This window comes from Geotrypetes seraphini, chromosome 5 (genome assembly GCF_902459505.1).
Source record: "Geotrypetes seraphini chromosome 5, aGeoSer1.1, whole genome shotgun sequence".
Taxonomy (NCBI): domain Eukaryota; kingdom Metazoa; phylum Chordata; class Amphibia; order Gymnophiona; family Dermophiidae; genus Geotrypetes; species Geotrypetes seraphini.
This window is the reverse complement of record NC_047088.1, coordinates 189,010,423-189,026,758: the sequence shown is the minus strand read 5'-3', so window position 1 is coordinate 189,026,758 and position 16,336 is coordinate 189,010,423. Positions and strand designations below refer to the sequence as shown.

Here is a 16,336-nt window from a genome sequence, read left to right as displayed (position 1 = left end):
TCATGAATGTAATTAGCATTATATAAAACAAGTTCAAACAGCATCTGTAAAACAGTTACCTGTGAAGTCAGAAGTCACCTACCGGATACTGTATACTCGAATATAAACCGATCTCAATATAAACCTAGGTGACCTTTTTTGCCTCCAAAAAGGAAAAAAAAAAAAGGTTGACTTGAATAAAAACCGAAATTAAAAATTTGGGAGATCCTGATGAGAGACATCTTGCCATAAGATTTAACAAAATTTTTTAAACTTTAAATATTTTTATTAGCGCAAAAACCCAATTTATTTAAGACTATTCTTAAGGTAAAAAGGCTAAAAACACAATATCTTCCAGCAAAACACTATAGGCTAGTCCAGACATGGGCAATCTATGGCCCACGGGCCATATCTGACCCGTTTAGATGTTTATCCGGCCTGCCGACCATCTAGCCCTTCACGACTGGTGTGTGGAAGGAGCACGAGCATCGCTTTAGGGGAGCTGCTATAGGGGAGCAGCTTTAGGGGAGTCGCTTTAGTGGAGCGGCTCCCTGGCTCTTCTCCTGCAATCGGCCCCGCACAGGGGGCGGGGCGACTGGTATGTAGAAGGAGCACGAGCATCACCGCTGACCATCATTCAGCGTGGTTTAGCAGGTAGCATGGTCGTGCATTGCAAATGGCCAAGAGGAGGTCTCGTACCTGAGTGGCCGAAGTGCTTGTGGCAGGTGTGAGCTGCAACGCTTTAGGGGAGATGCTCCCTGGGTCTTCTCCTGTGCAGTGGGGCCACCGTGCAAAGCACCAACTCTGCTAGTCCAGGCAAGTACTGAGAGGGGAGGGATGGGGGCTGGGAAGCTGCTGGATTAAGGAAAATAAAGGGAGAGCTGCTACTGCACCGGAAGGGGAGAGTTGGAGGCTGGGAAGCTACTGGACTAAGGAAAATAAAGGGAGAGCTGCTGCTGGACCTGGAAGGAGGGATGGAGGGAGAAGGAGAGATGCTGCTGGAGGATGAGGGAAAGAGAAGGGAAGAGAGTTACTGTTGGATAAGGGGAGGAGGAAAGGAAGAAGGGGTACTGCTGACAGGGGAGAAGGAAAAAAAGGAAGGAAACAGCTGGCAGGGAGATTAGAGGAGGGGAAGGGGTCAGGGTGGAATGGAGAGATCAGATGAGGGAAAGGGGAGAGACAAAGAAATTAGAAAGTAGAGAGAGATTGATGCTGGAAAGAGGGACAAAGATGATAGCTCTGGTGTAGGAGAGATAAAATGAGAGCAGTGAAGCTGGAATGAATCATGTAAAAAGAAGAGAGGAGGCACAGGCTGGATGGAAAGGGGAGAGGGGCATAGAAAGAAGGCAGATACCATATGGAAGGGGGAAAGGGCAGAGAGTGGATGGAAGGGGCAGATACTGGACTGAAGAGACAAAGAGGGCAGACGCTAGAAGGAAGAGAGTGAAAAGAAGATGAAAGCAGAAACCAGAGACAACAGTCTCTTGGGGGGGGGGTTCTTTCTGCTTTAGCCCTTTATCTTACCATCATCATTCTGTGGTGCATCAGCCCCCCCCCCCCCCAGTCGCCTAGCGTCGCCACCCTACCCCCCTTCCGGTAGCCCGGCCCCTCTGGCAAATTTAAGAACCCATTGTGGCCCTTGAGTCAAAAAGTTTGCCTACCCGTGACTGAGTACTAGCCAGTCTCAATCTCTCTCACTTTTTACTTTTTTTTCACATGTTTCGCTCCTGCTGTCTCAAGGTAGATTTCTCCCTTATTGAAATCACTGCTGCTACTCTCCGGCTTAATTTCAATACTTCAAGTTTCTTGAAGCATTGAAATTAAGCCGGAAATCTACCTTGAGACAGTGGGAGCGAAACATGCCGCATATAAAAACTCAGCTAAGTTTTTTGCATTATCTTTAAAAAAGTATTTATGACTATGTTGGAAGTGTTTACATGATTGATATACAGTACACTAAAGGATGAGATATAAATGGATCAGTGATGATTTGATGTAGGACTCTTTAACAGGAATGACATTTTGAACGTTATTGAGGTACATCACTGAGATCCAAGAAAACAAAATATATTGAGTGTACTGAAGCAAAGAGATTACGGCATTTAGCATAACTGGGTTGAAAAAGGGGTTAGACAAGTTTCTGGAGGAAAAAAAATTTCACAAATTAGTAAGGTAGACTGGGAAAAACCACTGTTTAATTCTGGAAGTGTGCAGCAAGAACTGGATCAGCCCTTTGGGATCCTTCCTCATATTTGCAATCTGGTTTGGCCACTGACAAACAAAGGGTGCTGGGCTGTACTGAACCAGTATTGCACATAGTTTTATTAATTGACAGAGTTGCATGACCAGCTTTTGATCAGTTTGAAGCGAGGTTGTTTACTCTTTCAACACTGCATGAGTGGAGGAGAAGAAGGAAAAGAAAAGCAGTTTGGCTGAGTGCACATATGCCCTTAATACATTGACTATGGCAAATTTAATTTCATCATTTTCTTTTCTTTTATCTTATGCTTTCTTTCTGTAGAACCAACAACAGCAAAATGGGATATTTTCCGTTTTCATAAATCCCACAGGTATTCATGGTTCCATGATACAGATCTATAAAAATGCAGAGTGAGTGTAGTGAAGATTGAGTTGCTCCTTCAATGTAACATTTCTGGTCCAAGTCACAATTAGTGAATATAGGGGGGGGGGGGGGAGGGAATCAATTCCAAAGCTCTTTGAGCTAGTGTGTCTACAGCCCCAGACATGCTTAGAGAATATTAACAAAGGATAGAATGCAACTGGAATATTTTCTGTTTCCCTGTTTCCTCTTTTTCTAACTTTTTTCTTTTTTCCTCTTATAGAAATAGATGAGAAGAGGGTAATCAGCTCACAAGGAGAGGTAAGCTACTGGAGATTCTCTTTTTTTCTGGTAGTCTCAAGAAGTTTTGGATCTGCTCTGAAATGTGATTGATTTAAAAAAAAAAAAAAAATCCCTGCATTTACCCATGCTTCATTTCTGGGACAAAGCTTTCTGACTTGAATAAGCTCTATTGAAACAGCACCATGAGATGGCTGCCTACCTCACACAGGGGTCCTTTTACTAAGCCACGCTAACTGATTTAGTGCGCACTAACTGATATAGCGCAAGCTAACCAATTTAGTGCAAGATAATCGATTTAGTGTGCGCTAAAGATTAGCATGAGCTAAATGCTAAGGCGCCTTAGCATTTAGTGCGCGCTTAGGCACGCTTAGGCGCGCATAGGCTTAAGCACCTTAGCATTTAGTGCACGCTAAATTGAACTTTAGAACTCAATCGAAAACTCATCTTTTTTCAAAATATTTAGCGAACTAATTTAAATCATCCTTAGGTTATGCTATTTTTAATCTTTTGTTCACCGCATTGAACTTACGGTTATGCAGTTTATAAGTACGATGTTCTGATATGTTAAATTGGTTAGTGCACCTTAGGGCTCCTTTTATTAAGCTGCGATAGCGGTTTTAGCGCGTGCTTAGCGCACGCTAAATTGCCACACACGCTAGACGCTAATGCCAGCATTGAGCTGACGTTAGTTCTAGCCGCGTAGCACAGGTTTAGCACGCGCAGCAATTCTGCGCACGCTAAAATCGCTATCGCAGCTTAGTAAGAGGAGCCCTTAGTAAAAGGACCCCACAGTTATTTCCCCAGTCCATCTCTATAGTATTTTTGGCTAGAGAGTTCAAATAACCTTTGCTGATACAGGTGAGACCGTGTGTCAAAAAATTCTTTGCAAGTGTCATGCTGATATTAAGTTCAAAGTCAATAAAACAGTTTCAATATTTTCCCTTCCTTGTTCTCCCAGATGTCCTGTTGTATGTCTGTGTAATACTCTTTAGGTTAAATCGAAACCTATTGCTATAAATATTCATGAGCTGATTAATTTGAGCTGGGCTGCTTTCCAGAACCTATAGGTAACATAGGCAGCTTTTGTCCAAATGCCCACATCTATCCTAAATCATACAAGGCTTAGACCAGATTAGGTTGGAGAGTAAGAACCACAAGTTTTATTATGTGAACTCAAATCTGTCACTTCCTTTCACCATGCTAATAAATCAGACTTTACTATTAACATCCAGATGCAGAAAATTCCTAAATGGGATTGAGTCAGAAAGTTTCAGCCCTTGATTGACATTTACTGCAATTGTACTAAAATGCATGCCTGTTGCTAGTGTTTTATTATTGCTCTCATGAGGAGCTCGTCTTGATGTTCTCGACTCAGGCATCTGTTTTGAACCACTTTATGCGGCCAAGAATATTGGAGATAGCCCAGGCCTGACTGAGGCTTCCTGCTCTGCCTTCTTTGGTCATAAAAAGAATTGTTATCATTAGTTCATAGTACTACCAGGTATACGGTATTCAGTGTTTCTTGAATTGTAGGGATGTGCCAACTAACAACTTTCAGTTCAGTTGAGATCCAAAATTAGTTTAAATTTTAGATTACGAGTCCTAATATTCTGTCTTTCTGTTGTACAGCCACAGCATTTAGTTTACTCAATTTGGATCGTCAAAACTCATTTGATTCATTTGGAGTCATTAAAGTTCATGAAATTAGCAGTTCTCACCAGGCACTTGCTCGGGCATTAATTCTGAGTGGTCTGGAGGATTGCAACAGCCTGTCTGGGGCGCTGGGAAAGTTTCAAGTTTATTAAGGCTTGACATACCGCTTCTCATTGCCAAAGCGGTTTACAACATTACATATTTTTTAAAATTTAAAAACAACAGAATTGTAGACAAAAATGTAAGTACATAGGTAGACAAGTTTCTTAAACAACTGCAACACACACAAGAGGGCAAAGGGAAGGGTTACATTGCTATAATAAAAAGGTGATAGGAAAGGGCAAGCTGCATTGTAAAGGATAAGTTCATTAAAGAAAACAGGGTTTTAAGCATTGATTTGAATTTGGAGAGGTTGGATTCATGCCTAAGAGCAAGTGGAAGTGGGAATGTATTCATAGGTTGAAGTTAGTGCAAAATTGCTCAGCTAGACTTGTATTAGAAGTTTGTTATGGGGATCATATCATCCTGGTTTTATATATTTTTTTCTCTTGGCATCCAGTTGAGCAGCATGTGGCATCTATAATGGCATGGTGAGTTTTCTTAAATATATGCACTGGATCGCCTTTAGCTATTTGCAGGTCTGAGAAACTAGGCATGCTTCTGCCAGGACACTGTGGTCATCTCAAAGTGCCAACATGGCAGCTCCTTCAGTGCCTCAGATATGTTAAGTCTGTGCACATGTAAGTACTTTTTCATGCATTAGGCCTATGATTTAGTATACCCTCCCTTTAGGGGCTCAGCTATGGAATGACTAGAAATCTGAAAGATGGTCAAATGTGGTTATTTGTATAAGCATCTTGGGAACAAGTAAGTGTTGGTTGTAGGAGTTTATAGTTTTGTGCAAATGTTGTATGGAATCAGGGATCGACTGACAGTGGTCTGGGCCCCCAGGCACTATGTGTCATAGGCCCTAACAACCTATCAAAAGTGATCAAACTAAACAGAGACTAGAGAAGAGTGGGACCTCTACTGCTGTGGGCCCTCGGGCACTGCCCTCTTGTCCCAGTAGTCAGTCTGCCCCTTTATGAAATTATTGCCAATTGTGAAGCATTTTTAATGATTCTGCTATCGGTGCTATTGTAATGACACCATGAATGGCCATAATACAGTATTTGTAATCTCCTGCCATTGGTGGCTGGAACAAAGCATATTGTTAACTTACATGAAGGAAGACAGCTGATATCAGAGATTATGCATATGCAAGTGGCAGAGGAGAAGGCCATGAGACCTGATGCTGGCTACCACATGTTTAGCATATGAGGACAGTGAGAGTTAGGCTTAGGACATAAGGATGCAGTGACGAGAGAATGCCAGGCCTGGTATGAGGAGATTTACCAGAACTGCAGGCCTGCTTTGGGGAGTTTCACCAGAATATTTTGAGCTTCAAAGGGGAGAAACATAAACTTCCCTTTGAGGTGCAGACTGAATTGGTAGAACTGGAAGCTGGACCAGAGGACAGAGGAGATTAAAAGTAAGTTAAAGGAACTGGAGGAGTCTATCAGAATAAAACAATTAATACAAGGCCTGGAAGCCACTAATGAAAATCTGGCATGAAAATGGAGGAATCAGAAAATCCCTCCACATGATGCAATTTGTGCCTATGTGTGTATTGTGTTGGGGGGAGGGGGATCACACACGAGGTGTATCATCCAGTGCTCAGTCAGAAGCATCGAAGCATGGAGACTATGGGAATAAAAATTGACAGAGCATACTCCGCTTTGGACTGAGTATTAACAACTTATCAAAGGCATTCTGTTTGCATGGTTATGCAGTGAAAGAGGGATAGCTAGAGTTATGCAGCCCTTTAACCTTTGAATAGAAAGAATATAAGAGGTTATATGTTCTGACAGCATAGGCCACACTATAGAGATGACAGATTTTTACAGGGGGTCATTGAATGGCTCTAACAGCATGCGGCTCTATACAGCTGGACTTGCATTCTCCATACAGGACTCCATAGTTAAAGACAGTGGACAGTTTTATCTGCATTCAGTTGGACAGTGAATAATATATAGATAGGCTGTGTGAGAATGTGGAGGGGAGGAGAGGGGAGAGTAAATGTGGATACCCTGGGTAGTTTGGAACATTGCAGGTAAATGGGAAAAGTGATTGAGAAAAAAACTGGAACATGTGAATGGGTTGAAAGAATGAGAGATTGAGTTTTCTGTGTGAATGTGGGGGCTAAGAACAAGAGTAAGTAAATGTGGGTATAGACTCATTAACACTATGCAATTGCTAGTGGCTCTGTTCCTAAAGTGAGAAAGGGTTGCATTTTTAGGGAGCTAGGTTTGTGTTTGTGTATAGATGGATGGGGGCTCAATAGTGAAATGGGAAGGTTCATGGTGGGTGGAAGTCACTCTTCAAATGGTGAGCACTGTAGGGCAGAGGCATCAACAGAGGGCACAGGAACAACTGTTTGAGGATAGGGGAAGGATTAATATTAAGACCATTCTAAAAACGGCACCCAACTCTGACTACTATTTATAGAATGTGAAGGGGTGCTGTAAAGTTCTCAGCCCAACCAACCAACTTGCTAAATTCTGAGCTTTATTTTGCCACTGTAGCTGTATCTTATTTCGTTGAGTGCCAATTTGCAGAAACAAAATTCTATATTTTGACATTGTTTCAGATCATTGAACCATAACCACCTCATTCTCGTCTTGGTCGGGCTGAGAACTTTTCAGCACCCTCTCATACTCTACATGAAACTAAGTCCAACTTCACCTGCTACAACTACTCCATCAACCACACCGTTACTCGCCAACTAATAAAGATCTTCAGTATACCTCCAATAGATCTACTGTACAATGCTTCCATCTCCACTTAGACCAAAGATCTTTGACTTAAGTAATACTTCCCTACATAGAAATGTCTCCCTAATACTCAGAAAATTCAAACTATAATGTTTGGGTTTTGTCCTAATCGCTACATCCCGCTAAATTCCTCCACTTTACTCTCCTCGACCCTTTTGTGTTCTAATGTTTTTCTTTTCTCATTGTAAGTCTCCTTGAGGTATTCTGCAGTGCACAAATAACAGATTAGATGAGATGAATGTTTAGTACTAATTTTTTATCAGTTACTAAATTTGGGCACCATTTATAAAACGGAGTCCTAAAGGGCTAAATTCTCACACCGATACAGGAGGTTAATTGCTTGAAGGTCAAGAATTTACCCCATTTCCCTTTATAAAACCGTGCTAGCATTTTAGTGCTGGTCATGGCGGTAACAGCTCTCAAGCTCATAGAATTCCTATGAGCATTGGAGCTGTTACCACCATGGCCAGTGCTAAAAAACACGCTGTTGTTTTGTAAAGGGGGGTAGGGGTGGGTGGGTTATTTTGTAGGAAATGCACTTAATACAAAAGGTTGTGATTGATGGAAAATAAATTTGATCCGGTTTGATTATGGCAGCAAATGAAATTAAAGAGAGTGTGAATGTGTATGTGTGGTGGTGAGTCTGTGCGAGTGAAAGGTACAGATTCTGAGATAAAAGCCAGGGATGAGAACCTTATTATGTTGTAAAGCAAGTGAAAGGGAAGCAGTTGGTATTGATGGGATTATCGTATATGCAACAAATATGGGGCAAGAACTCTATATCAGGGGTAGGGAGCTCCGGTCCTCGAGAGCCATATTCCAGTTGGGTTTTCAGGATTTCCCCAATGAATATACATTGAAAGCAGTGCATGCAAATAAATCTCATGCATATTCATTGGGGAAATCCTGAAAACCCGACTGGAATACGGCTCTCGAGGACCAGAGTTCCCTACCCCTGCCCTATATTAAGAAACTGGTGCTAATGAATAGCGTGTGCTAAATGCTAAGATGCCTATTTATATTCCCATTGATGAATTCACCCCTAAGGCTGTTATTGGAATTGAGAGGGGGGAGGGCTCTTCTTAAGAATCTCACTTTGAACCCTAAATTGGATAATATTAGGGAAAGAGACCAGGGGGCTATGGTACATAGAATAAATTAAAAGAGATAATGGAAACATTACCATTGGTAGATACTGTACCTGATGTTTCAAAGAGGTAAACACTATGGAGCCCTATTATGTATGTTTTTTGTTAGACACAAAAAAAGGTTACATACGAAGATGCATTCAATATACTATACATATACTCAAATATGAGACAAGATTTTTGGGCCAAAAAAATAGCTCATAGATAGGGGCTTGTTTTATATTTAGGTCAGCGTCCACCTGCCCCCCCTCCCAGACTTGTTGCAGGCCTACGCCGGTTTGCTGTATGATCTAGTGGACTGGGACAGGAGGGATCCCTCCCATCTCCTGTCCTGGCCAACTCTGACAATTTTTTTTTACCTCCCTCCCGTCTCCCCCTGCGTACTTTTTGAATCCTTGGTGGTCCAGCGGTGCAGGAGCGAGCCCCATGCTGAGCACCTCTGAATGGCTGCTGCGAGTTCTTGTAGTCCAGCAGTGTACCAGGCAGTGTACCAGGCAGGCGCTCCTGCCTGGTGCTGAGCCACTCGCTGAAGGGCTAGGCAGGAGCACAAAAACTTGCTCATGCTTGGTACACCACTGGACCATGAGAACTCGAGGCAGCCATTCAGGGAGGGGCTCAGTGTGGGGGTGGGGCAGGAGCACAGAAAGCTCACTCCTGCCCAGTACATCGCTGGACCATCAGGGATTCCAAAAGGTACATGGGGGGAGGTGGGAGGGAGGTAAAAGAATTGTCAGAGTTGGCCGGGACAGGAGATGGGAGGGATCTCTCTTGTCTCGTCTAGGGTTATCAATGAAAAACTTTAACGTGAGCACGACATCATCTGGCAATCATAAATAGGGACCAAAGAAGGATTGAAACATTGGTAGGCAATAGGAAGAGGGAAGAGGAGATACCAAACCACAAAAAGGGAGAAAAGGAAGGAGAGAGATGAACAAAGGTAGGAAAAATGATTTCATTTTCAACTTAATGATTGAAATATGTTGGTTTTGAGAATTTACATCTGCTGTCTATGCATTTGTTTCTCTGTCTCTAGTGTACTACATGTATGCAGAGTCCGGCATTAGGGTTTGTGTATATTAGGACTTTTAATTTGAGTTCCTGTATTTGCATAGGGTTGATCTGTGTTCTGCATGTGTGATCAAGGCCAGATGTTCTGGTAGGAATGAATGACGAGAAACGTTATTGGTGTCATGGCCCAAAGTAGGAATGCATTTGTCGGCTCTCCTTCACCCCTTTTGGACTCAAAACAGCCTCACTTTACGGAGTGGGGAGGGGAGAGGTGGTAGAGGTAGGCTTTTTTATCGCTAGCCACGGTGATATTAGTTCCGACGCTCATAGGAATTCTATGAGCTTCAAATCTGTTATGCTGTGGTCAGTGTTAAAAACCGCGCTACGATTTTGTATAAAGGGGGGTGAGGGTGTAGTTTGTGATTACATATTCCATACTGGGCAAAGGTGTTTTCTGTGTTCTGTGTGTGCGAAAGACATGGTTCTCTGTTAGCACTGACTGTGCAGGATCAATCTGTACTAGTCTGGCTTGTTTAGTTTTACAATGGGTGTATTGATGTTCTACTGCTCTCTGCAGTATGTAAGATATTGCCTTTTCCTAGGTACACTCTTCTTGTGCGATATGTGGATTGTTACTAAAAATCATGTTTTTTTCATATAGATGGGGGGGGGGGAATGATGTGCCCCGGGTGTCACATATATTAAGTACGCCACTGGCCCTTAATTTATTTGGGGGGGGGGCTATGTTTTGGACTCGCTGTTCTTGGTCTGAATGAGTGATCTTTCCTATATTAATGGTGTTCCTTTCTAAATATGTGTTTTTAGATTGTAAACTTCTTTGCCCTTTTTGGAAATGTGGTATAGCAAATTTTTAAGAAACTGTAACTGTAAATACAATGGAAAGGACTTATTGAGAATTAGCGCTGGTTAGGCAAGAGCTTTGGAATTTAGATGCTTAAAGACAAGCTCCAAATTTAGAGCGTGTCAAACTAAGTATTGTGAACAGGGAAACAAGGCATGTCACTTGTTAGTTAACAAATTTAAAAAAAAACAACCAAACTCCAGATGACTATTTGAAGTTCAGGATTAGAATGGACAACTGTCCCTCCCCCCCCCCACAAACACACATACACACACACTTTTACTAAACCATGTGTTTTGTAGCACAGGGAGCCATGCTGAATGTTGCTCCCGATGCTCATAGGAGCAGTGTGGCTCCCTCCACTAAAAAACACTATTGCAGTTTAGTAAAAGAGGGGGGGGGGGGGGGGTGTGAGGAAGAAGTCCAAATTAAGAGGCATTTTCAGGCATTCCATCATCAGTTTCATACCCAGAATGACCATATTCAGAGGAGACTTAGAAGTTGTTCCATTATAGAGCCTTCTCTGAGGGAGATAGTATAGTTCTGGACAGAAATATTACTCAAATGGAGATGGAGTGAACTATGAAATCTTTAAGAGTAGCAAAAACCCCATGAATAGATATGGTATTGTTGCCAAATTTTATTTAAAAGCATTTTCCAGGATAGGGACCCTTAGACTGGCAGAACTGTTTAATTCTATGCAAGAGGGTTAGGAATTGGTAGGAATATCTTTACGATGGGAACGATAGAACTACCTAAACTGGAGTGGGACATCACTAGTTGTGGTTCTTATAGACCATTATTTTTAATAAATATAGACATGAAAACTTTTGCAAAGATTCTAGAGCTATGCATTTCTCCACATCTAATAATGTTGGTTAATAAGGATCAGGCTGGGTTCATGCAAGGTAGTGGGGCAGGGGAAGCATATGAGAAGGGCAGCAAATTTAATGTACTGTAGTATGCTAAGGCAAAAAAGATCCCTTCTCTTCGGGTTACCATATTTTAAAAAAGAAAACCCCGGACACATGACCCTGCTCCATTCTGCCTCCAGCCCCGCCCAGTTACACCTCTAGCTCCGTCCCATTCTGTCCTCCAGCCACGCCCCCATACAAACAGAACACAGAAAACACCTTTGCCTAGTATGGAATATGTAATCACAAACTAACCTCTCCCCCCTTTTACAAAACTGTAGTATGGTTTTTAGCCACGGCCAGCGCTAAAAAATGCTCTACAGTTTTGTAAAAGGGGGGATAAAATATAAATACATAGACAAAGGTTAAATAAAACCATCAAGAAGCTGGACTCTGCATACAGTGCAACACCACAGAAACAGCGATGTCCCCTAAAGCAAAAAAATAAATAAATAGAAATTTATTTTCTACCTTTGTCTTCTCTGGTTTCTGCTCTCCCCATCTTCTTTTCATCTTCTGTCCTTCTGTGCCTCTTCCAGAAATTGTCTGCCTCTCCCTTCCATCTCTTCTTCCCCACCCCCCTATTGGTGTGGCATCCATCATCTTCTCTTCCCTTCTCCAATGGTCTGCCATTTCTCTCCTCTCCTTCCCTCTCCCACATCCCCATGGTCGGGCATTTCACTCTCTTCTCTCCCTTTCTCCCACTTCCATCAGCATTGCCCCCTTTCTCTCCCTTCATCCTAATTCCATCCAGTATTCTTCCCCTTATATCTCTCCCCTTCCCATGCACACCAATTCCATCAGCCCCTTTCTCTCCTTCCACCACCCTTCCATACCACCCTGCCCCCTTTCTCTTCCTCCACCACCGTTCTCACAACCCTTCTATACTACCCTGCTCCCTTTCTCTCCCTCCATCACCCTTCCATCCTCCTTTCTCTCTCCCCCACCGCAATGCCTCTCCCCCGCATCAACAGCATCGCCCCTGCCCCCCCCCCGCAGCAATAGAAATGGGCCTCCCCGCAGTAAAAGCAACGGGGCCCCCCGCTTAACGGCAACGGGTCCCCCCCCCCACAGTAACAGCAACACCAACTCGGCCGAATGTGTTACAGGAAAGTCCCGCGATGACTGCTTCTGCCGGTCGAGCCCCCTCCGACGTCACTTCTTCCAGAGCAAGTAAGTCGGAAGGGGCTGGACCAGCAGAAGCAGTCATCGTGGGACCTTCCAGTAACACATCCGGCAAAATTGCCGTTGCTGTGGGTGGGCAGTCCGATGTCGTTGAAAAATAGCAAGGTTAGTCGCTCTTCTTCACTGGGTCCTCCTTACAATTTCGGGCCCTAGGCACATGCCTAGTTGGCCTAGTGATTAATCCAGCCCTGAGGATGACTGAGTATGATTGCATTCCGTGGAATGATGTGTGTAGTAATGTAATGTAATGTAATTTATTTCTTATATACCGCTAATCCATTAGGTTCTAAGCGGTTTACAGAAAATATACATTAAAATTATAAATAAGAAAGGTACTTAGAAATTCCCTTACTGTCCCGAAGGCTCACAATCTAACTAAAGTACCTGGAGAGTAATAAAGAAGTGAAAAATAGAGATAGAGGAAAAAATAAGAAAATAAACATTCTAACAAGACTGCATTGATCTAAGTAAGTGTAGTGTATTCCAAAGTGAGATACTTTGACAGGTGGTTTCAGGATTGATAGAGGGTTGGATGTTTCTGATTGAGTGTGCTTAAATTTGGGTATTTTAGTCAGAATTTTAATTAGTAATTGAGTAAATTGGATTGCTTGAGGAATAGTTTAGTCAGAAGGAACTATTGGTGTAATTTTATTGGTGTTTTGAGAAACCTTTGTGGTGTCTGTGAAAACAGGTTAAAAGAAAAGTAAGATTTTAAAGTAGTTTTTAATTACTAAAAGTGGTTTAGAGATTTGGCTTAGTGGGAAGCCTGTGAACATTAATTTGACTAAGATTTTAAAGGTTTAAGAGGCTCTGAGGTTCTCAGGTGTTTTTGGTGAGAGCCAGAACCTAGCTTGAGCTTTAGAATTTAAAAAAACAAAAAACAAAACCCAGGATTTGTTATTTGTAAGAAAGACTGGAAAATATTAGATCCATGTAATTCTTCTGAAATAGGTTTATTTCAGAGAGAGTAACAGTAGAACTCTGCAGCTGTTTGTAACAGACAGCGGTTTAATCTGAGCAGTGCTGCAAAGGGTTCTAAGACCAGTAACCTGTTTTAAAACCATTTGTGAATGCCTAGCTAAGGGCTGAGGTAGCTATTCTAGCCAGTACAAATATCTCTTTCTGATCTTGGTAGATTTTTGAGAGAAAATTGAGAGAAACTGCTTGGAATTCTGATTGCTCAAAAGACTGTAGCTATTGAGAAGTGCAATAATGCATCAGAGCTGACTGAGCGAAAGCAGTGAGAGTATGTGTCACACAAAGGACTAGGATTAGCTAGCACATATAGGAAGCAGCAGAAGAAGGAGGACATACAAAAACCCCATCACACAGGAATATAAAGTTTTGCCTTATTGGTTTATTTGGAGATAGGTAGTAGGTACAACTCTGTTCCCTGTTCCAGTTCCAGATTAGAGCTCCTACGCAAGGCTTAACTACACATTTTGGTGGAATTCACTGTCATATTTATAAAATGGAAATATCAATTGCCATACAAAGAGGGAATTATAATAATTTTAAAAAGATTTGGGGGCCATTAACAAATTATTGTAATGAGTAGACATCATTTTCCAATGAAAGTGTATTTATATGTAGGGGGAGGGGGGAGGGTAGAAAGTTCTTTTTAAGATCTTATTTATAGTGATACAATATGTATATGATATTTTGAAGTAAATTACTTGTGGGAAGTTTGGGTGGGGAGGGAATAAATTTATCTATGTAAAATCATAATTGAATGAATTTCAAGTGATATGTAAAAGTTTAATATGTTGTAATATTGTGCACTTGTTGTAAGATGCAAAATGAATAAAGAATTGGAAATAAAAAAGAGCTCCTACGCAAGAAAGATGCAGTGGGCCTGAAGAAAAGAAGATTTCATCTTTATTTTTGTGGTGTTCATTTTGTTTTTCTGGACATTATTAGCCACACCATTTGGGGGGAAGAGCACTGTGTTTAAAAAGGATATTTGTCTCATTTAAAGGAAACTCACCTGCATAAGATTAGAACACTGGGCTCAATAGCCTGAAAGAGAAGACAGATTTTCATAAAGGGCTTTAGCTAAAAAGATTGGTTTTAAGAATTTTAAAAGTAAACTTACCTGGGTTTAAGAACATAAGAACATAAGCAATGCCTCTGCTGGGTCAGATCTGAGGTCCATAGTGCCAGCAGGCCGCTCACGCGGCGGCCCAACAGGCCAAGGACCTGTGCAGTAATCCTCTATCTATACCCCTCTATCCCCTTTTCCAGCAGCAAATTGTCCAATCCTTTCTTGAACCCCAGTACCGTACTCTGCCCTATTACACCCTCAGGAAGAGCATTCCAGGTGTCCACCACACGTTGGGTAAAGAAGAACTTCCTAGTAGAGAATGACACGGGGAAAAAAATTTGTCCCCGTCACCGCCCCGTCCCCGGCCCACCATCCTCTGCACCGCCCCGTCACCGCCGTTCCCTTCACCTCCCCGTCACCGCCATCCCTTTCACCGCCCCGTCACCGCCACTGCCATCCCATTCACCGCCACTGCCATCCCATTCACCGCCCCGTCACCGTCCCCGCTGCATCCATATAAGCCATATACTGTAATATTTAGCTTATTCCTTTCTTATAAATCAAAGTTCCTGCTGCTGAACTAGAGAAAGAGATGTTCATCTGGCAGGGCTTTGTTTATAAATTTTTATCAACACAACTAATATACTACTTTATCCTAAAGCAAAATATAAATAAATAAATATAATTTTTTTTTCTACCTTTGTTGTCTGGTTTCTGCTTTCCACATCTTCTCATTCAATTCCTTCCATCCACTGTGTGTCTTCTCTCTGCGTCTTCCATTTGCTGTTATTGTGCCTCTCCCTTCACCCCCCCCCAAATTGGTCTAGCACCCATCTTCTTCCCTCCGCTCCCCCATAGTCTGGCATCTGTCTTCTTCCCACTCTGTCTTCCACATTTCCCTTCAGGGTCTGTTCCTCTCCACCCTCCTTCAATGTCTGTCCTATTCCTTTCCACCACCACCCTTCCCTCCCTCCTTTACCATCTGTTCCTTTCTACCACCCTTCAGCTCCTCTCGCGTGGCCTATCTATCTACCTAACTCCCTCTTATTTTCATGGTACATTACAATGTAATTTGTGCAAGCCACTGGAGCCTGCGAGCTCGGTCCCTGTCCCATCCCCACAAACCATCTCGCTTCTGTGCTCCTATTTTCCCCATTTCTAATATCTCCCCTATGTACCTGCCATTGCCCCCCCCCTGTGTCCATATACCATCCCCATGGCATGTCCCCTTTATGTCTCTGTCCCTATGCCCCATGCACATAATTTCCCCTCTTTCTGTTACCTTCCTGTGTCCAGATTTCCCCTATCTTCCTCTTCCATACCAGTGTGTCTTCTTTTCAACCCCATCTAGCTTTTTTCCCTCTTTCTTCCCCCCCCCCTGCTTCTAGCATCTGGCTCACCTGCCTGTCCTTCCCTTTCTTTCCTGCTGTGGGTTTTTCTTTCCGACTTCATCTCCTTGGCCCAGAATCCTTTTCCCTTTCACTCCCTCCTTCCAGTTTGAGCCGGGAACATGAGCGATCGCACGGTCCCCGCAGCCATCACCCGCCTGCCCAATCGATCCTACTGTTTAGCCAGCTCTCTCCCTTCTCCTTACCTTAGTTTGTAGGTTTTCTTTTTCGGCGACCTGCACGCTTTCCCAAAGAGCCACGCACGCGCGGCTGCTCAGTGTTCAATCTTCTTCTCTGCTGCAACTTCCTTTTTCCGGTTGCGTCAGAGCAGAAGATCAAAACTGAGCAGCAGCGGGTGCGCGGCTCTTTGATAGTGTGCGGGTCGCCGAAAAAGAAAGCCTACAAACTAAGGTGAGGAG

General features: G+C 42.8%; 1 protein-coding gene across 2 annotated transcripts in view; it reads left to right on the top strand.

Moving 5' to 3' along the window:
* Window positions 1–16,336, top strand: part of PPP1R1C (protein phosphatase 1 regulatory inhibitor subunit 1C) — a 90,567-nt gene that overhangs the window by 45,697 nt on the left and 28,534 nt on the right. For both annotated transcript variants that reach the window (XM_033946709.1, XM_033946710.1), the window contains exon 3: window positions 2,823–2,860. In XM_033946709.1, the coding sequence (XP_033802600.1) occupies window positions 2,823–2,860 (38 nt within the window). The remainder of the gene's footprint in view (window positions 1–2,822; window positions 2,861–16,336) is intronic.